This window comes from Motacilla alba, chromosome 7 (assembly GCF_015832195.1).
Source record: "Motacilla alba alba isolate MOTALB_02 chromosome 7, Motacilla_alba_V1.0_pri, whole genome shotgun sequence".
NCBI classification, from domain to species: domain Eukaryota; kingdom Metazoa; phylum Chordata; class Aves; order Passeriformes; family Motacillidae; genus Motacilla; species Motacilla alba.
The window spans coordinates 22,523,532-22,545,534 of record NC_052022.1 but is presented as its reverse complement, the minus strand read 5'-3'; the positions used below and the strand labels follow the sequence as shown (position 1 = coordinate 22,545,534).

At 37.1% G+C, this 22,003-nt stretch overlaps 1 protein-coding gene across 3 annotated transcripts in view; it reads right to left on the bottom strand.

The window, feature by feature from the left end:
- Positions 1–4,641: 4,641 nt before the first annotated feature.
- AGPS (alkylglycerone phosphate synthase) overlaps positions 4,642–22,003 on the bottom strand; it is a 70,391-nt gene continuing 53,029 nt past the window's right edge. For all 3 annotated transcript variants that reach the window (XM_038143013.1, XM_038143012.1, XM_038143015.1), the window contains 8 exons: positions 20,741–20,817; positions 19,485–19,597; positions 17,865–17,934; positions 16,824–16,885; positions 14,962–15,051; positions 14,468–14,567; positions 12,829–12,886; positions 4,642–5,856 (listed from right to left, as the gene is read on the bottom strand). In XM_038143013.1, the coding sequence (XP_037998941.1) occupies positions 5,735–5,856; positions 12,829–12,886; positions 14,468–14,567; positions 14,962–15,051; positions 16,824–16,885; positions 17,865–17,934; positions 19,485–19,597; positions 20,741–20,817 (692 nt within the window). In that variant the 3' untranslated portion in view covers positions 4,642–5,734. The remainder of the gene's footprint in view (positions 5,857–12,828; positions 12,887–14,467; positions 14,568–14,961; positions 15,052–16,823; positions 16,886–17,864; positions 17,935–19,484; positions 19,598–20,740; positions 20,818–22,003) is intronic.

Here is a 22,003-nt window from a genome sequence, read left to right as displayed (position 1 = left end):
CAGTACTAAGAAGGTAAGTTTGCCTTGCGGCTTACCCACTCACCGAAGTATTGCATTCAGCTCACCCACATCTTGCTTTCTAACATTAGCCAGATTTACTTTCCTTAATAACCAGCTTTTATGGCCTCATCTCTAGATGTATTTACCCAGCTGCTATGTATTTGCTAGGTGAGCATGTGTGTCACTTCATGTTTCAGAAGGGTTTTTAAGCCTCGCCTCTGGGCAGTCAGGATTTCCTGCTCTGTGGCAGCAGGAACAGAGCGAGACAGGAAACGGCGCTGCTGCCACGGGCTGTGAGAGAGGAAGGTCAGCGGCTGGGTTTGTACCTTCTCATTACCACCACAGCCTCAGGACTGAGTCTAGTCAAGAACTGAACTTACCAAATTGCTCTTTTATGCTGAACTGAAAGCATAAAGTGCTTTCAACTTAATTTGAGTATGTTTCATCAGTGATATTCCTTGCCTTTGAAATACTTTGGGTGTCGTGTTGCTGAGCCAGCATTGACTGATGCAATGGCAGTGCCAGATAATATCCACAGGCTCAGTGTCCGTGTCACTCGTGGGAATAGAGCCAAGCCCTTCCAGCAGCCTGAAATGGGAGCAGTTGTATCATGACCCTGCCTGTCTGGAGACCATCCATTTATATTTTGCTGTACAGAAGCATTGGGGGAAGTCAGCCATGCTCAGACAAGCCAGATGATATTGAACAGCAGAGTTGGGACAATCATTTTACATTCTTCATAGTTTAAAAATAGAGTTTTAAAGTATCATTTTTAAACAAAAACACTTTTTCATTTATTTCCTAATTTCATCTGAAGTTTTAGAAGCATCCTAAACTTCACATGATTAGAGTCACATAATTGAATTTTGTCCATCATCTTTTAGCACACACACAAATCCACTGCTGTGGTCAACACTTCTGGTTTATCCTTTAGAAGGCTGCTATGATACTTTACAGTACTACAACAAATACATTACTGTAAAAGCTGCTATGGTCCCCATTTTGGGGGGGAGGCAATACTACTACATTACTACTACCAGGAAGGTGGGAACAGGCAGAGTGCTACTCAGATATCAATGTTATACTGGAAATTATGAGCAGTCAATTGAAATTTAGATTTATTCTGAATCAAAATTAAAGATTCATAAAGTTTCCCATAAAAAAGATGCTTTGTTTTCACAAAGTGCAAAAACAAATTCATAAATGAAACATTTCACAGCATTTCAGTAAAGGTATATATTATTGCAATTTGTATTGTTAAATAGTGCAAATAACAGTACAATTTAAAACATCACAGCCCCATTTTTGAAATGAAATCCTTAATTTCAAACTAACAGCACTAGTATTTTTCAGAGACAGCACAGCAAACATCTTTGAACAGTATTTTTGACCACCTCTGCCCTTTGAGCAAAGCAGACCTTAAAGCTGACACTGAAAAAAGCAGCCACCTGCCAATTCTGGTCTCCATAGAGAGACTGAGGAAAGACATCAAATTATGTTAAAGGTAATGTGGAATTCAAAGTCAGTGTTGGGACTATAAAACCATAAACAGTGAGCCTGTAGTATTTACACAGCTGTGAGTTCAGATCCAACTTTTTATAAAATTTATGTGTTTCAAACAAAGAGAACACTGATGGGGTCTGGCTGTCATCCTGAGACAAGTATATCATCATCTAAAATCTCCTTCAGATTGAGACTCACTGGATCCAAGTAAAAATACTTAATTTTAATGCTGTTAATAGAAGGAAAACACAAATAAAATGCTTGATGACGAGGTAGTCTCCTTCCTGTGAGCAAGCACTCACAAAAAAAACTGGATCAGATTGAGCAATTGTCATAGTTCTACATAGTGAACACGACGTCATTAGTCCTTCTGTTCCCTGCACATGATGACTTTTGCAGGCTTTGTGCAATGTGTTAAGAATGAATAAAGGTGCTAACACAAGACAATGCAACATTTCTTTAAAGCAACATGTGATTTCAGCCCGTTCTGATTAAAAGGCACAAAGTCTTTATAGCAATGATGCAGATAACTGAGAGATATTGCTTCTGCTCACATGCGATACATTGCTGCATGCAGAACTTTAACAGATTCCAGGACCTGTAACAAGGAGGTTCCATGAGAGATGAGCACAGCAGCAGGAAATGATTTACCTATTGCAACAGCTTAACAGGGGGAAGCACGGGGAAGCTAAGTAAGGTCTGCTTCTGTATTATATTGAAAGAGCTTTCAAATAGCAGCTGAACACGGTCCCCATCCTGCCCTCACCAAAGAGGTGAAATTCTGAACCAAATAGCCTGGTGTTGTTTTGCCCTTCCTTCCCTGAAATTCTGTCTTTCCTGTTGTGCTTTACATGAGACACAAAAGCACAGCTCCTATTAGCATAGAATTATAAATTCAGTCTCTTCTCTCCCATCACGTGCCAAAGCTTTCCTAATAGTTTTCCTTAGGTAAGAGTTCATCACCAAATTAAAATGAAGCAATACGACAAGTTAGTAGAATATATTTGTTTAGTTTCATCACAAAAAAACACATACTGGTTTAGGCTGATTTTCTTTTTATTAATAATATAAGGTTCTGTAATCTCTTAACATTACAACTGAAGCTTTACAGTTAGTCTCACACTAAAATGACAAACACTGTTTGGCTTTATTTTCAGAAAATTGAATTACAACCTTGATAAACATACATTTCCAAAACTGAGAAGCAATTTGTGTTTTCTGGATTTCAGTGCTAATGTATCCCTGCCTTTGAAATTGGTTTTAGTTAATTAACATTGCTACGGAAGAACTATTTGGCCTGGCCTCTGTTCACAGCTGTAAGGCAAAGATGACATCTCTAACTTAACCATTATAATGTAAGTCAAATCAAGACACATTTTTCTTTGACTGTAAGATTTAGATCCTGTATCAGCTTTTAACAGATTTGCTTCTTTTCCCTCCAAACTTTTATAAAGGTCTCTCTAATGTAAACATACTTTACAGTCAAGCCGCAGTCACTATCTGTATCTTTCCTCCTTCAAAGGGAGCAGAAACTGTGTAACTGGAAGTCATTACAAGCTTAATTAAAACCACTTGTAACTTATAGATGGCCAAAATACTCAAGCAAATGCAAAAATTGTGTTATGCACCAGCACTTCTAATCTGCATGGATCAAACTCCATCTCTGAACAGGCTGCAGCTACAGGAAGTGAAGTCTGTAGGAAGAAAGTAGAGCATACAGAAGGAAGAGTGGTGGAAGACTACAGTATTAGAGACAGTAAGACTTCATCTAAATAGTGAATGATCTCTATCTAGGTCTTCTGAACTTGCATTACATTTTTTTTCTATTTTCACTAGCAATGTGAAATTAAAGACAGCAATACATATGTTTCAACTGCAGTTTCAACTAAGCTCTGACCAGTTAATAGTATTTAGGAAGACGGCAATATTCATTACATTTGGATTTAATTTTTCCCTCAGAGCTATCCAGTGACACTAGTTTGGGACCTTTGTAGCCTGTTATTTCACCTTCCCATAGGACAACTTATGTACAGTAAAAATCTTTACTGCATTTTAAATCACTTCAGAAGTCAGTGGCTATTTAAAGGTTAGAAAGTGTAAGGAATTTTTACATGTGTACTTTCAATACAAAAAAAGATGAGGAAACCATAGTCAGAAAATTCAAAAATGGGAAGGATGTTGCAGAGCTGTGTTGTACTGTAGTCAAAATCTTAAGAGATCAGTATTACTAAGCTATGACTACTTGCTCTACTCTTTGTGCTGTCATTCTTCAAAAAAGCTGCACATGCTTTCCTTCAAAATTAATTCTTCATAGTTACACAAACTTTCATTGAGGCACATAAACACCCTTCATATTTACCAGCTCCTAGTCTCCACTGGGGAGTGACACAAGTCATCAGCAAGAGGCCAGCCGTGGCCACGGGGTCACCAGCGAGCAGCTGAGGTGAGGCAGTCCCTGCACGGCCACGTGCACATCCACTCCCCGAGACACTTCCGTGGACTTAAGGAACACTTAACCACAGTGCAAAGGCTCAGTTTCCTACAACAGACTACACCCACTGTTTTGGTTACTGCTGAAATACCAACTCTGGAGACAAGAAGAAATAATAGATTTTTATACTGAAATGTTGTGAAATAAAGACCATTCAAAATAAATCCAGCTGCATTAAAATATCACATGAACATTCTGTCTTATGACCTGCAGATCCTAAAAAAAGTTTTCTTTAATTACCTTGACAGCATGCAGTTTAAAGTCATGGTTTGAGTGTCCATGTTTTTCAATAATTTGAATTGTAGCATTGAAATTAATCTTAGAACAAGTTCAGAGTTGTCTGATATGCAGTACCTTTTCAAGCATTTTATATTCTTTTTGGTATAATACCAAAACTGAAAGTTAATTACAGAGTATTCTAAAATAGTTTAAAAACAAAAATGCAATTCATAATTTTCTCCTCGTTAAGGGCACTACCAATACAAAAGGTGTCCAAACTGACACTACAGAGCTGTGAAGCAGTTGACTAGAGACACTGTCCTCAAAGGATAGTCTGTATTTTTTCTATCTTATGCATATACATTAATTATCAAAAAAGTTGGATAATTTGCTTTAAGAAAGAACCCACCTTAAAAATGGATCATGAGTATTGACAAATATTTTGTTTATTTTACTGATTACGATTCAAGTTTCAATGTAAAAATGCTTACTCTCACATGATACTGATCAGAAAATATTTCATTTTCATAAAGTTCAATGGACAATTAAAATTGTGGCTACTTGTGAAGTAAATAAATGATTCATAAAGGCCATAGGAAACTGTACAAAACTTAAATGGGAAATCTCACTTCCAGGATGACAGTAGGTTGTCCATTTAAGTGTTTTATTAAACTGTTGTGACTGTTTCAAAAGACAGTGCTGGGCAGTTTCATTTGAATAACTGAAAAAGATATTTTGCATCTGTGCAAAACAAACAACGGGAACAAAACCCATACACACTAGGACTGAAGTACAGATGAACACAAAATTTTGTTACAAACCTGTTTTCAACATACAGTGAGAAATGTCCATTGTACAAAACTTAGTGACTGACCTACAATTAAAGATTATCCCAGCAATGCAAATACAACTCAGAACAGCTCAATTGTGTAAGATGTTCCAGTAGTACTACAGTGAGACTACTGAATTTTTAGTAGTTTGACTTACACTGTCTCTTTTGATGAAAGCCTGTATTTGTACTCTAAGTATTTGCTGGTTACAAGTCTGTTACATACTTAATGCAGTACAGGGAGGTACTCCTTGGTGTTCTCTCATCTGTCTCTTAGCAGCTTTCCTTCAGCAAGAGGCTGGGCTGTGCAACTGCTTCTGTAGAAAACCCTGTTGTCAGTCTTTGTCCTCCTTGCGGGGGATGCTTTCAGTAAGAAACATCTGGCAGTATCCAGCACTGAAAACACCGTCAGCTGTGCTGCCTAGCCCAACCTGGAAACCCAAATTTGCATTTCCTGGTTAGTACTTTGTGCCCAGTAGGTTGGAACATTGTTAAGTAAAAGTCCATAAACATTAACAGTGATGTTTACACTTTATTGGGGGAAGGGGGAAGGGAGTAGCAAAAATCAATGAGAGTTACTAGTTTTGAAAGTTTAGTCTATGTTATATTTGATTACTGGGATATCAATACAATGAAAGTGGAGGAATTTCAACAGTAATTTTTAATTTTTAGTACATCATTTGTGAAGGGCTTTATAAAAGATTTTTGTTTCCAAAGATGTTATTTGGGTCCACATATTCTTTAACAGATCTCAGCATTCCCAAGCCAACATCAGAGATGCTCTCCTTCATCCAGCGCTTCCGCAATTTGCCTACTGGAAAAACAAAAACAAAGTGTTTCAATATATGGCAAGATTCTAGGAGCCAATCAATCTTGTGACCATGAATGAATAAACACTGTGTGATAAATGCTTTTATTCAAAAATGAGAAATGTTTTGCTTTATTTGATTTATTGAGCCCACCAGACTATCAAGCTCATTAAGCTCAGCATACTCCCAGAGGAAGACTGTGTTCCACACTGTCTACTTTCTTTAGAAACTATGAAATTTAGATGAAGCTCAGGCTGAAATCACACGTTCTATTAAGACAAGGAATCAGTAGTAAGTTTTAAAAAGCCACAAACTAATTTTAAGTTGTAAACTGTAGAGGAGATTACTAAAAAGCAGGACCCCACATTTCTTGATTACTTTAAAGTGAAAACATAACTCGATAATCAAGCTTAAACCAATATTGGTTTAAATAGCAAAAAATGTTTCTATGAAGAAGGCTTAATATTTCATTTAAAAACTTCTATGCTGGCTGGTAATTGCTCAGTGCCATTACACAAGAGCTTTGTTTAGCATGTAAAAATGGCTATTCACAACATACACCAAAACACAAACAAAGCTGAAATTATCTTTTAAGAACTCATTTCACTAAGTTCTCACAATAGTCCTGTTAAACGGCCAAGTGTTCACATGCTAATTAACCAAATCACCAATTCTGATTAACAGATCATTCAAAACTGACGACATTTTTTTCATTAAACACACTTCAGCATTAAACTTGCCAGTCTGAAACACAATCATTTGTCAGTATGAAAAGACATAGTAAAGGTTTGAGAGACGGAGGCTTTAAGAGTATCTGAAGCTAAATTCAAGCTACCTTTTGTGCCCTGTTTCAGGGCAACCATCAAACTGTCATCAGAATAATAAATTACAGGGACACCTCTGGAGAACAGAGTATATTTGTTTATACCTTAAGGAATACGAGCCAGTCACAATGCCAACAGAAAAAGCAAATAATATGAGACAGAATGAAATTTGCAGTTTGCTAGAAAATTACTATTAGCAGCATGTGTGTCAAGATCAAAGATCACAACTGAAGGACAAAATGAATTTGTCATGTGGTAGGAACCCTGGCTGTATTTTGCAGCCCCAGCTCAAGAAAGAATCTCCATCTGTCAACATACAGTCACTACAATGTGACTGTCTGAGCACACTGACGTGGTCAAATTTTATCTGTTAAGACTTTAATACACAACACCTGAATTGTGGATGTGGCTTGACCATCCCCTCAAGTCACTCACACTGGCTCTTACACAAGCAGCTGAAGAGTCATTACTATTCTCAACTGTTATCTGTAATATAGTTTCAGTGAATGTGTTCTGTGGTTATGGATGTAATTGTCCTGAAAAGACTGCAAACAACTGCTCCAACAAGATGGAGCACATTAGAATCACAGCAGGATGCCCAACAGCTAGCATGCCTGCCTCTTTTACACCTCCAGTAATAATGCAATTCCACAAGGAACTGAACTACTGTCTGAGCAGCACCAAACAGTCGTTGCATATTTAATGAAGTCGCTCACCAAGTGCTGGAAAACAGAAGGTGCTTGGAGTGCATCATTAGTTCTGTCAAAGTGATAATTTACACATCTATCTTGTCAAATTTTCTATGGTTTATACTTTTGCAATAATAAATCTAACATACATCTGATTAGTGAACTGGAAACAAAAAAAAGCTGTACTACAGTTACCAGCAGTCCTTCACAAACATGCTCAACAAAAAGAGTTTAACCCCTTGGTAACAGCAACATTGATTCCCTGCTCCAACTCTTCATGTCAATAAAACATACATGCAGTTTTCAACTACTCAAGTTTTCACATTAAAGTTAAAAAGCATTGAAGCAATCTCTCCTAATTCTAAGCTGGCCCATCAGACAAAACAGAAAACAGACCAAGTGAAGGAAAGGCTCTGTGAATCTGAGAGCAGCACTTAGGAAAGCCATTTATATATTGTTTCACTTCAGGTTAGTGTTGTGCTACACGTTTTCTGGTGCTTCTCCTCCACGGGACAGCCCAAATGGCTTCAAGGATGAGAAAAGAAAAAGAGGAAGAAAATGCCATAATAGCTAAAGATGTTAGTGTGAACATAAAAATAAATCTAAGTGACAAAGTTGCCTACCTCCACTCCAAGCTAGCTAAAGAACAGCTTTGTGCTCAAGGAAGCCTTAACTTCCCAACTATAAGAGCTCAGTTAGGCCTGATCTTACCACAGACTACAGAAAACCAACTTCCCACTTCTAGCCTAGAGAAATTAGACTTGTCAGTTTTAGCCCTGCATGATGGCATTTATCTAGAACTGACAGGAGACAGTGCACAAAACTAAAACTGATACAAGCATCTACCACTTAACAGGCTTTCAGCACAGTATACTTTCCACAATTAAAAAATGAGATCGAAGTCACCTGAATCTATATGCCACATAATAACGTTATTAACAATGTGTTTGTAGTAGCTTAGCACAGCAAGCTACTACTTGTCCACTCAGCTATACACACCATCACATGCACAACCCTTGTGCCCCAACTGGAAACAAACACAGCCCTTCCTTCTTGCATCTTCTTCCTTTGAAGACACTTAATCTTGCATCTGAAGGGAGGGTGTCAAGAGGATGCAGCCAGGTTCTGCTTGGTGCTGCCAAACAAAAGTCCAAGAGGCAACAGGCACAGGAAACTCCACCTAAGCACGAGGAATAATTTCTTTACCATGTAGGTGCCCAAGCACTGGAACAGATTACCCAGAGAGGGAGTGGAGGTATTCAAGAACCTTCTGGATGCCACTCTGCACAATGGTGCTCTAGGATGGCCCTGTTTGAGCAGGGAAATTGGATGAAATGACCCATTGTGGCCCCTTGCAACCTTACCCATTCTTTGATTCCGTGATCTTACATATCCAAGATGAGGTGCAAGAGAATCAGTTTTCAAGTTTTACTGGTGGCAAATGACCTGTTCCTGAGGTGTGCTGAGCAGTCTAATAGTGCCTTAAAACATTCACTGCTAGGAAGCCAGAAACCTCCAATCTGAACCCCAGCCTTTTACACTGTGCACAAACCCCACAGCATGACAGGAGCCTACTTCTCACAAGGTACTTCAGATCAGAAAGCCAAGGAGCTTGTTCAGTAGCAGCTCCAGAGACAGTCCAACACCCACTTTATTTTTAGGTTTTTATCTATCATTCTAGTCCACATATGAAAGAGAAATACGTGAACTGGCTAAGTAACTTTTCCCCAGCTCTGATACATGCTGCTCCATGTTGGTTTCATTAGAAAAGTTCATCTTTCCATTGTCCTTTTTCACTTGCGCATCTTCAAAAACGTATCTGGACGGCTACAAAAAGTCTGGCTGTAAAAATGGAACGAGCAAACAGCAGGCAGCAATTGGTTTTCTTACTTTTGGAATATGAAGTACCAGGGCACACATGAGCAGTTCTGTAAGAAAAGTTTCCATGTAGCTGATTGATTTCAGGAATTACTCTACACTCATGCAGAACAGATTTATAGCACTGTGTGGTCCCAGTGGAAATAGGTTCTGATGGCACTGCACATGCCTCTGGACTTCCTCTGCTCCAGCCCTTTCGACTTGAAGAGTCAGTGACTGCATAACAACAGCTTTGCAAAAGGAGCACCAGTGACAGGTCCTAAAAATGATGAGGCTCATCCATCTGTTGCTCTTCCCGAAACTAGCTGTCCCTCCAGAAAGCAGCTCTCTGCCCTTATAGACTGCTTAACATGCTATTACTCTTCCAGGGAGAACTCTGCAATACTGAGAAAGGTCAGTGCATTCATGTAAAGCATGGCAGCAGTGGAGCATATTGGACCAGTGTACACTAAGTCTACTGCATAATTAACACTTACCACCACCATAACATTTCGCATACTTTCACTTGGTATCTTAGCAGCTGAAATAATACTTTCAAGTTCGGGGGTGATGAATTAGGAGGTCCTTTACTTTTTTGATTTTTTTTTTGGAAAAGGCACTGAAGACAACTATTCTATTAAGACTTTCAACAGACCAAGGAGGAAAATACAACTGTGTTATTGTATTATTTCGCATGAGGTTACTCTATGTCTAACAATTGTTTCAACTCATTCTAATGAGTATAACAGGCTCTAGTACGTTTAACCTAAGGGAAGAAGATTTTTTTCCTGTGTGGAAGAGAAAAGAATGTGTTCAACTCCCTCCCATAAAAGAACTTTATAATTTCAGATTTTGTAGTTTGTCTGAGTTAATTACTGCAGTGTATAGCTTAAGCCACAGCCTCTTAATGCCAAAGAATTGCAATGTCAAAAATGTAATTGAATGCAAAGAAGGTGTAAGGTCTGTTTTTTTCCTTTGTTTTGTTTTAGGGGTTTTGCTTTTGTTTTTAGTGTTGTGGGATCTTTTTCTTATTTTTTTTTGTTTTCCTACATAAATTGCCATTGATACTATAGCTAAACCTATGCAGCATGGGCTACCTGGTTAACCTTTATCCCATCAGCTGTCTAGGAAGTAGAAGAAAATTAGTTCTATTATGTTAAGTGGCTAAATGGGGCTATTTTCCTCAATTCCACATTCTGATAATTGTTTCCCTAAGCGACCAGCTGTAGTTAAAACAGTCCCTCAAAGGGAAAAAAATGTATCATTACTTTTTACACTGTTGTTTAGTTTTACACGGGTCCTTAGCTTGGTAATACGAAAGGGATCATGTACAAATCCAACCTCCTCCTTTTCTGATGGTGTACCCCAAAGGGGTTATAGTTGTACTTATTCACCAGTCATAACTACTGGTGCCTCCTCCTCAGCACGTTATTTCATGAGTACGAAAAACGCATGTTTGATAAAAGAAAAATTCAAGCGTGACACATCATATGGGTGTTTTGAGGGCTTGCCATAAATTATTAGAATAATTATTTATCTGAACTTATCTGGTATCTACAAGAAACTGTCATTCCTAATACTGCTTTTTAAATGCTAAGTTTCTAAACACTATCTATGGCTCTCTAGCAACCTTTCAAGACACTCAAATCTAAAGATACCCAGTGCCCAGAAAAGAAGGATCAAAGCTGTGCTTGAAAATGTGCAAGGTCCCTTTCTGAGCATTGGACACAGTCAAGACAGGATGACAACTATAATGGGAGTTGGGGGAAGGAAGATTTATCCACAGTAAAGTCCTTCTGAAGCTACTGTTCATGAAGTTAAAAGTACCATGATTTCAGTTCTCACTGTGCACCTACCTGCAGTTGGTACTTCCCCAGATGTAAAGTAATTTATACATTTACACAACTCAAACTGTCATATGTGACCATTTCTTCACTCAAGGAGTATTTGAACATTGACTTAAGCAGGCTTTGTATTTCCTATAGCCTCAAGTCCCAGACTACATCTGTTTTCTTTGATACACAAACCCAGAGTTAAAATAGCTCCATTTATCACAGAGTGATTGTAGGCAGACAAATCAGCCTGTCTGTTTCCAGATAGTGAAAACAACTGTTATTAATCACAATTACAAGACAAACACCAAAGGAAATTGCACCAGTATTTTCTTTTACCCTACACAATAGACCAGTCAGTGCTAAGAGTTACAAGGCTTGAAGGTCAGTAAATAAAACTGACAATATTAGGCTAATTTTCAGCACCACATCTACTAAGCACTGGAAAAAAAATTCATCTTGAATATTAAGCACAATGAACTGCCAGACAAAACCACTCACAAGTGGAAAATATATATCAGTATCAGAGGCAGTCATGCATACAACAGGAGCATACAAAGTCAAACAGAAACCCAGTTTTCATAGCCGTGGAGTCACAAGGCTCAAGCATGCAAGGGTTTGAAAATGCTATATAATTTTTTTCTTGTTTAACACATGTGGTAAGCAAGGTTTTATATGGTGAGGGCAAATACATCCAAAGTTGTGACAAGCTCCCGCTGCGTGTGAGTTGGATGAAATGCTAGTCACAGTAAAACAGAGTGACACAACAGGGAAGGCATGAGAGTACATCACGGGGGTAATCCCACATCCAGTGTGTGAGAATTGACAGGTCCACTACATCACCATGTTAAAGATCAGAGGACCATAAGAGCATATCAAACAAAAAGTACTGAAACCTTTTCACTCATGGTATTACCTACACATCCTTCAATATCCTTAATCTGAGAAAGCAGAGTCAATTTCAGTTTCCATCACAAAGCAAGACGCCTGAAAACAGCCCTAGCTAAAATTTTAAGCTCCCTTCAAGTTTAGGAAGTAACTGACATGTTTTAAAGCATAGCTTCTGCCCTTTAAATTTTTTTGCCCCAAGACAGAGCTTTTAGAATTACAAATTTTTTCTCTAGTTTTAAACCATTACACTTCTTCTTCGCTCTTGTATCTGTGACCAGGCAATGCCCCAAGACAGCAGAGAGAAGAAATATATGAAGATAATCACTTTCAAGAAGGTAGCTGCACAAATCACACGGACATCACAACAAGTCTTCCTGACATCCAAGGTTATAACATGATATAGGATGCATGCAATCAAATTAGACTATCCATGTATGTGGGAAAAGCATATATAAAGCATCAGGTACAGGAAGTATTGCTTATACATGACATTGGTTCTTAATATTAAAGCACAAAATACCTTGTGGAGATGCTAGTAACACAGGACAAGCCATCCCCAAACTCCAAGAGAGGAAACTAGGTAACTAGAACTTACCAGACAGCAGGCCAGTAAAGTCATAATATCAATTATGCAACAAATGGCAGATTGCAACATAGTCCAGTTCAAAGTCACTGGCTCTTTTATTCAGGCACTTGGCCTAAGTGTTCTGGAATTTGGGCAAACAGCAGTCACAAAACCACAAGGGACACAAAACTGTCTTACAACTGTGAAAATCACATTTGAAGTCTTTGTAACCGAATATGTATCTACACAAGGATCAGTAAAAGTTGTTTAACACAAACTGATCAAACTAGAGAGACTAACATTAGACTAAGAACATTACCTCCATGGTGATGTGAAAGACTTCCTCCATTGGCAAGTATTTCTTCTCTAGCAGCCCTCTAAATTTGAAAGAGATGGTATTTATTCAACAGTAATTGCACAAGACGTGGCTTTCATGAAATGCTTGCTATTGCACTCACACACACAGGTGTATGAAAAGTTTCTGAAGGAATGAGGGTACATTATGTAGGTAAACATTATAGTTCAAGCCTGCAGATAAAGGTAAGAGTCTTCTAAATAAACATCAAAGCCACAGCATTTCAAATGGCATCTCCTGTAACGAATATATTACTCAAGAATGGAATGTTCTGGATCACTTTCTCCATGCCAAAACTTAAATATCCAGTGGCAGGGATGCTCATCTGGAAGACAATTAAGTCTCAAAAAAAGTCTGAAAACAGGCTTGTCAGAGCAAGTCAAGATCCTTATTCAGATCAGAGTTCAACCCAATCTCAAAGATCCTGGTTGAGGCAGTGAAGTACTTTACAACAGAAAACCCTTTTACAGATGTAGTTTGTGGCAGAAAACAGAATTTACTTTTTATATTAAGAATGCTCAAGTTGTAGACTCTTCTTTGCCATTCACTTCTGAATAATTAGAGAGCTTAGAAGGTGTAAACAACGAAAGCTTTTCTAAGCCCAAGCACTACATGTTTTCTTTTCTAAAGAGTGTACTGTTTTACGAATAACATATATAACTGTAGCTGTGCAGTTTAGAGATTTTTGGTCAGCAAACTCACTTTGTTAGGTTAAATTTAGTTACTACAATGGAAAATGCACATTCAGGTCATCACACAAACTAATTCCAATAAAAGAAATATCTAGGTATTAGTAAGTTTCATTAAATAAATACTCAAGTATTACATTCTTTAATGCCCTATATGCAACAGCATGGAAGCCTCTGAACTTGTAGATAAAACTTTGCATCCACTTGCCAAATTCAAGAGAAATTTCTAAAGAATAAGCCTGAGAAGAATTATATCCCAGTTATAAATACTATTTCTCTACAGTCCTACTAGCAATTTTCTGGTGCTGAAGTTTGAGCTAGGAACCAGAACGTAGGACAAAAAGCAGTTTGGCCATAGTCCTTCTGAGAATTACATCTTGAAGGCAACAAGGGTATTTGTTTCACCTAACTAGGTAAGTGCAGTGTTTCATCAGCCAAAGTGCTACAGCAGAAGTATTGCAGAGCTGCTTGGCCAATGCTGAAGGAGCTTACAACTGGTCTAACAGTGCATGCAGCACTATTACTAAGGTATGATCTCGACAGTTTTACCATGCATTTTACAGACTGAATATTAAGCAAAAGAAGTAATTTTGTAAATAATGGAACTAAGACTAGTTTCCCATGGATTTGGGGTTTAAGGTTTGAAGCTTCTGCCATCCAAGAAACTCCAGATCGAGCTCTTCTATATTTCAGTCAGAACTACTGATGTACTGATATCTAAAACTGTCATCTGGTAGCCTTTTCTCTACTTGGTGGACTATTAACATGTACCTCTTATTACTGATAATGATCAAAGCTTTACAAACAGCCTTTTGAGATGCTTCCTGCAAAATTCAGTAAGCTTGGCCAATAAGTTCAGAACAAAATACAGGTTCAGCTTTTCCCCCTTTAACGATTGTTTCTTTATACATTACCTCAATTTGTTCATAGACATGAATAGGATCACTAATTCCTCTGTAGTTAAAGGCAAAGTAGAAGTAGACGCATGCACCTGCATCGTAAGTCTGTGTCACCCTGTTGAAGAAAACTGCATTACAAACAAAGCTTTATGATATTAAGTCAACCACTCTGTGACATCATGAAATTTGTAAGATTACTTCCTATCTTATTCAAAGGGACAGCACCTTTTAAAAAAAATTTCTTTATCCTTTTTGCTCCTAATCCAGGAGTGACTCAATGCTATGACTTTGAAAGTTGAAGCTCTTAAGTCATTACAATTGACTCTTGTCTATATAAGCAAGAGTTTAAAGCCTAAGCAAGCACTTAGGCTTGAACTTCCAACTCTTCCATGTACCCCACTTGCAGGTTCAAGAGGAAGGTCAAGACTACTGGTATTTGTAATATCATCACTAGATCTCTTACTGAACAAAGATTCAAGAAAAATTATTTATATTACTGCATGGCTTACCTACAAGTGGAAAGAGGAGCAAACTGAACACCCTTTTCTTTGCATTCTCGTACTATCCTTTCCTTTACATTTCTACAAAGGTCCAAAACCCTGTAACAAACATTTATACACATTAATATATAAAATGTCAGTATTTGATTTTATATAGCTTCTAAAAGAAGAACTCCACAATCTTTTTGAAAAGCATAATCTAATACAACGTGAGAGTACCTTCTAAAATCATTGTTAACTAGCTTAGCCTTTGTTTTAAGAATAGTTCTCATCAAGGCTCCACTGCTTTTTCTGCACTTCTGAATAGCAAGTTTACTCTGAAACAGAGAACCTAAAAGCTCTTCTTCATAAGGAAGAGGTGTCAAAAGTGTTAAAAAAATAAGGAGGTTACCTACTTCTGTATGTCTTTCTTAGCAAAACTAAGTTTTGGCAAAGTAATTAACAAAGACAGAAGAAATCCTGAGAACTCAAAGGTCTGGCAAACTATACTAACACCATACCTTTGTGCTGCTGCAAAACCAAAACTGCAGATCCTTCAGCTGGGCACTACTCTGCCATCTTGAAACACTATAATTCTAATATGGCCATGAGCTATCAGACCTTGTTAGAAGCCATACTTGTTCTGCCTTTTTTTTTAGGTTCTTCTAGGACAGACCCAGGTGCAAAGCAAGTGCTAGAGCAACCAAAAGAAATCACTGTTTATCAAATTACCATTTCTTCAGTTACGCATTCTACCACAAAGGTCTGAAGAGCTATAATTCAGATTTTGGTGTTTTACACAGATTTAGAACTACATTAAAGATTCACAGAACGCAAGAGAATGTAACCATTTAGTGAATAAGAAAGTCAGCTAAATATTTTGTTCAAGTATTTCCTACCTGTCAAGAACAAGTTAATCAGTTTATGGAAAGTCAGATGGTTCTTATAAATCAAAGCAGAAATATGTTTTAGAACCATTTGCTTTGGTGAGGACAATTTTAAATACTTTCATAAGTAAAAATTCATTGTCTTCTGAAACGAGGGAATGGCAAAAAAAAAAAAAGGTGACTAAGAAGTTAGCATGCTTCAAAATCTATAAAGCTAAAGTAAAAGGAAGAGAACATTCATTTTAAAAATTGTCCTCAAATTTCTTCTGCGTTCTTAGGCTACTTCACCAATTTTCAAACAGGCTGGAATTTACAATTGCCACTAAATTCAATAGCAAGGGTATAGGGCTGCCAGCTTAAGTCACCAGACTTAGCATTGAATGCTGTAAAGCTTTGATTCAAATCACTTTAGATCCTATTTAAGAGATTTCAGGCTTACCAAATGGACCGGAGCTTCCAAAATGATTTTGTATATTAAACTCTGTTGTGCTTGAATGTTTCTCAACCACAACTAACAGATAAAATACCCTTAGGTAAAAGATCTCAATCTTGGGCAAAAGTTACCCTTTCAGTATTTCCCTACATTACTGGAAAAAGAAAAAAAAACTTACTTAAATATACTTGATTTTTTTTCATTTGCACTACAGACTAATCCCTTTGAAATACACTGATGATCCCACACACGTGGCTGCTTATCCCCCACTGCAATTACTGTCACCAATGTCCTGCCCCCTAAACAGGGCAATTTCAAATCCTAAATTTGATACAGTAAGGTAACCCAAGATGAAATACTACTGAAAGCTTGATACACTGCATTTACAAAATTCTGGTACGTAATTTATCAGCAACTTTAGCAAGAACACACAGCTGCAAGACTCGAGGTGTGTCAGGCTGCATCCAATACATGTAAGGCCTAAAAGAAGCATCCTCATGAGCAAACATGAGTTAGGAACAATTTGAATGAAATCAAGTTTTAAGAAATTCTGAAGAGTAATCAGAGTTTACCTATCCCAAGGAACAGATGTCTCAAATGATTCTCCTATTACGTAATAATCCAGGCCTAGGTCCTAATAAAAAGAGTAAGGAAATTATCAGTAACATTCAGCATCTGGGATTCCAGTGTATGCTACACAGTCATCAAGTGAACAACTTTTTAGTTTGCAAGAGAAGAACAGAAATTCTAATTCAGCAAAAACACCCATATGTCCCATTGACATGAAGTTTATTATTAACAGGGAAATAGGGAAGCTCTTAAAAGGCAAAGATGACAAACATTTTGATGTCATGGCCACAGTGAGATAACTTGTCAGACTGTCAGTACGTCTAAACTAATCAAATATTTTTATCACTATAGTACCAAGCCAAGAGTTTCACTGTGCTCATCAGTATAATATCTAGTAAAAATATTTTTGTGCAATGTCTAGATAGAAAAAAGACAAACACCTTCCCATCTTACACACAGCTGCTGAAATAAAGGGAGATTCAGTGATTTGTCCCCAACAAATCAAACACTCAAGATGTGCATATTGTTCAGAAAAATAAAAAAAAATCTCAAACAGTAAGACTAAAATGCATAAGAACAGCTGCAGCAGTTTAGACTAGAAGTCCATTATGCTGGAATTCTGATTTAAAGCAGTCATAAGCAGATTGCCAAAGAAGAGTAAAAAGACAAGTGAGCACATGAATATGGCAAGTACACTCCATGCCTCTGATTTCATTCACCCTGTGGATTCTTCAATCTGATCTCCCTACCCTTTATAAGAAGGTATTTTCTTAACAAGAAAATTAATTAATATTATTGTTATTCTTAACAAGAATATAAACTAATGTCTATATGGTGTTTTGCAGATGGAATTCCATGAATAATCACTGCTCAGAAACGGAAGAGATACAACCTCTGGGTGGATCCTGGGTTGACACAACCTCTGAGATATCATCCAAGGCAGCCTGCACTCACATTTCAGAGAAACATCTTCAAAGAAATATCTCTATGTTTTGTTAAATTAATTAGCAGAAGTTGCAGCAGACAGACAAAAGCTGACCTACCCGAAGGTAAGCGATCACAAATGTCAGCATGTATCCTCTCTGTCCATTATCTTCTCCTGCTGCCAAGCCACTGCAATTTACAAAAATTTAATTAATTTCCCACCAAACTGGTCACCAAAATATTTACAAAATATTTTAAAAATAACTTTGATTATTAAACATATGTGCAAGTTTAGCTGCCTAAGCTGAGTTAAAATAGTTGTTAATAGTAAGGTCTCTTTGCTAGAAATCAGAAGTTACTTCAGACCAGACCTTTATTCATTTCTCTTTTCATTCCATAACCTGGAGATGAACTTAACAAAATATTTGATGTAAACTTAGAAAACAGTCTTCAAAACTCACAAAGGAGTGGAGAAACACAAGTAGACACAATATATCTTGGATATTCATTTACAGGAGCATGTGTAATTACATTTCTAAGCAGATTGAATTTGTGTACTTTTATGTGCACAAGTCAAGAGACCCCAAGACTTAAGATCCCCAAAGCATAAGAGATCTGTATGAATTAAAAAAAGACAAAAGCCATAGCACTAAAGAAAAAGGAGGTCTTGCTTTCACTACTCTAGCAAGGGTTATTATGAAAGCATTTGTTTTTAACTATTGGTTTCTAAGAACAAGAAAGTGCTATGCATCTGGAATCAGTCTTCCTACAAGCTCCCATAAATCTGAGAGAGGGGTGGGTGTGGAATCAAGGCACCCATCTATGAAGAAGCATAGAATTGAAGTATTGTATACTATAAAGCCATTAAATGGTTTAGCATTTTAAACCTATTAGATTTAAATAGGTTAACCTATTGAAGACTTCACTAATAGCCTTAATAGAGTGGCATAGACAGCACCATCTTCTAATGGCTCTAACATAGATAAGTTTTCCCCCTTACCAATACACTACCATCTTGAAATACCAAAATACAAAAGGATTCACAGTTGAAGTAACAGAATGAAAGCACAATAAAAGCACAAAATTCAGAAATTATAGCCTTGAAATGGATAAAACAGCATTTATATGCATATTTGAACAGCTGAGACTAGTATTAGCAATAACAGTACATTCTTGACAAATCACAGTTTTAATGATGGTTTTAATCAATCACACTTAATCAAGGCAGAAGGAAAGAAACTGCTTGATCATTGCTCAGCCTGCCACTTCAATGAGTGTTTTCTGTCCCTCTGTGGCACAGAAAATCACTGCACTCTTTCAACTGAAGTTTCTTGTATTCATATACTCACATGAATTCTGCAAAAATTTAATATCACCCTTATGATTTTGTCTCCCTTTCTGTAGTCAAAATATAGAGTCTAGGATTGCAAAACAAGTGCTTCCATGCCTGTAAGCAATTAAAAGGGCTGTTTTCCATTCTAATAACATTCATTCTATATTTAGTAAATATTTTTCTGCAATACACAGACAGATGACATTTTTCAGTAAAGTTACCTATGAATTAGTACAATCCATATGTATCAAAGGGAGCATTCAGTAGCTAACTGACTGCTGCCACTTCAAACTAGTAAATTGACAACATAACCATACAGTAACCACTGCAAAAACATGGTAGTCCAATTTTTTCCTGGACAGTTCATTCCCAGCTTCACATTGAAAATGTTCTTTGAAAAGCATACCCAAACTTGGTGGCAATATCATAGACTTGCTTCTCATGCTGAAGAACCTTCTCTCTGTCACCCTCAAAGAGCAAGGTAGCTACACACAGGATGTTGGGATCAAATCCTTTGAACTGCAAAGAGAGACAAACTTGCCATTAGTCACAGTCTACGTGGCAGAATACAAGGAACAGTGAAAGGTGCACAAAAAGTGAAAGGTTTTCACTTTTTCACTTTTCAAATACGTGGCATGTGCCCTGGTCAGTACGTGTTGCTGTAATTAAGAGGAATGATTGGGACAAAAGTCTTCCAAAAATTTACTCCCAAAACGCTTAAATTTTTCCTTGACAAAGGTCAATGGAAATAACAGAAATTTTATGTCACCTCCTTCCTCCTGTTAAAAAGCAGGACAGGCAAAACAGCTGTCTACCTATGCTTTAGGAAAAAAAAAGGTCTTAAATGCTTTGAGCAATAAAGACATTTATATTCAATCAACTATGCCTATCAACTATAAAAGCAGGAAGAAAACTATGACCACCATGAATGTGGAGGGAAGCAAAAACTTTTGGGCTATCTCTAAACAGAGTATGTACTCGCTAACAAAAGAAGTTCCAGACACATGTTATTTCCCTCTTCAATAATCCAAGAAAAAGCAGCAGAATCAACAGTGGACACTGTCTTCCAAAAGTATACCCACTCTTGGAAGATAATGAAATTTTCTACATTTGAATACCCATATTTGCAGTAACTCTCTAGTTAGGTAATTTGGAGGGAAAAAAATCAATAATAAGAGAAAATATTTAATATAAAAGACTAGGTGACATCATTTTAGCACCAAATCATTGTAGGTTAAAAAGGAATGAATTCCAGAAAGACAAAAAAAATTTATACAGGAAAATCTGCCAAATATCTCGAGGATCTTGCAAAATTCTAGCTCACTGTAATGACAAAGTAGATCATGCCTTGGAGAATCAGTATTCACTGATTATCACTGGTCTGCCAGCTGGGTAAACTGGTTCCAGTCTTCCCCTATCACCAAGTTACTGTTAAACAAGGCACATTAGTCTCTTATACAGGTATGACCAGTGACAACAGCTCTCTTGGAATAACTCCTCAAACACAATCTGATTTGAATTAAACCACCTTTAGAACCTCCAGTTCTTGCATTGTAGTATCAGTTACACTCAAACTCAGCTGCATTAGCAGTTTACAAAAAAATCCTAAATTTTATGAATAGCATGCAAAATTCAAACCAATATTAAAAACCCCAAAATTACCTTTGTGATGTAGAACTTTTTCAGTCCATCCAAAAATGATGTAAAAATGGAAGCAACTTGTGGTTTAAGAGCATGACCTTTGGCAAAAAGCAGAAAAAGGCATATTAAGGCAATGCTCTTAAGATTCTTACTTCAAGGGGCAAATAAAAATAGCTTGGTAGTCTAAATTACTAGAATTGCTTGGAGCACTTTGATTATCAAAATTAAAGAGAATTCTCTCTACTCATTTAGAACATGATTTAGGAAAAGGTTTCATTAATTTTTTGAAGATGTATGTACAACTGTGCACAAATATTTGACACTTTAATTAAGGCTGCCCTAGTTTAGATCTCACAAGCCTATGGCCTGTGGATAATTTTTAAGAGAGTGCTTCATTAGTTTTTACACCACAAAACTTAGCAAAAGTCAGGGATTTTTTTTTTAAATTACACCAAAACCACTGAAACAAACAGCCACAAATGGTGAAAGTTAGGAGTCAAGCATTTTTTTCTTTAACAGTTATATCACTTGTGTGAAGTTTTCTACATAAAGCTAGTTATTGCTTCCTTAATGACAAACGGGGAACTAAAATTACCAGGATATATAAATGGTGTCTTGGAGCCTGTTAAATTAACATTTCTGCCTCAGGACTGGGTTTAATTGAGATGAAAGTCTTTTACTGTTTGTTCCATTGTTTTCAGGCACAAACAACTTCTGAACTCTCATTACTGCTTCACTTTAGCTGCCTGGCATCTGGCCTACATGCTGTGAGCCCAATTCATAAAAAGTTATGCACCATTTACATCATACTTCCTTTTAAAATACTTCACAAAGCACTTCCTCCTGAATAACACATGAACTTCAACAACTGTGTGCTCTTTTTCCTCTTAAGCAAAGAGGGAGTCTCTCTGCAGATACAAACCCCAAAGAGGACACCTACAAAGCACACTTCAGTAAGCACAGAGAAATCACAAAAACCATGGACTTATTAAACCACAATCTAAAAAATTATTTAATAATGATTACAAGAAAAATCAATATTGACACACCTGAAACTATGTTTACAGCTTGCAATTGGTCAAATTGTGCTTCCCAAATAAAAAAGAAAAATAAATGCATCTGCTTCTGTTGGGCATGTCTGAGCAGAATAGTGTAACACAGAATGAGCAAAGCAAGCGGCAAGGCTTGCTGGGCCTCTCAGCTCTTCCAAATCACAATTTCCTTGATTTGAAAAATGAACTTCAGCTTCTTCAACACCACTACATTAATGCCATTTGAAGCCGA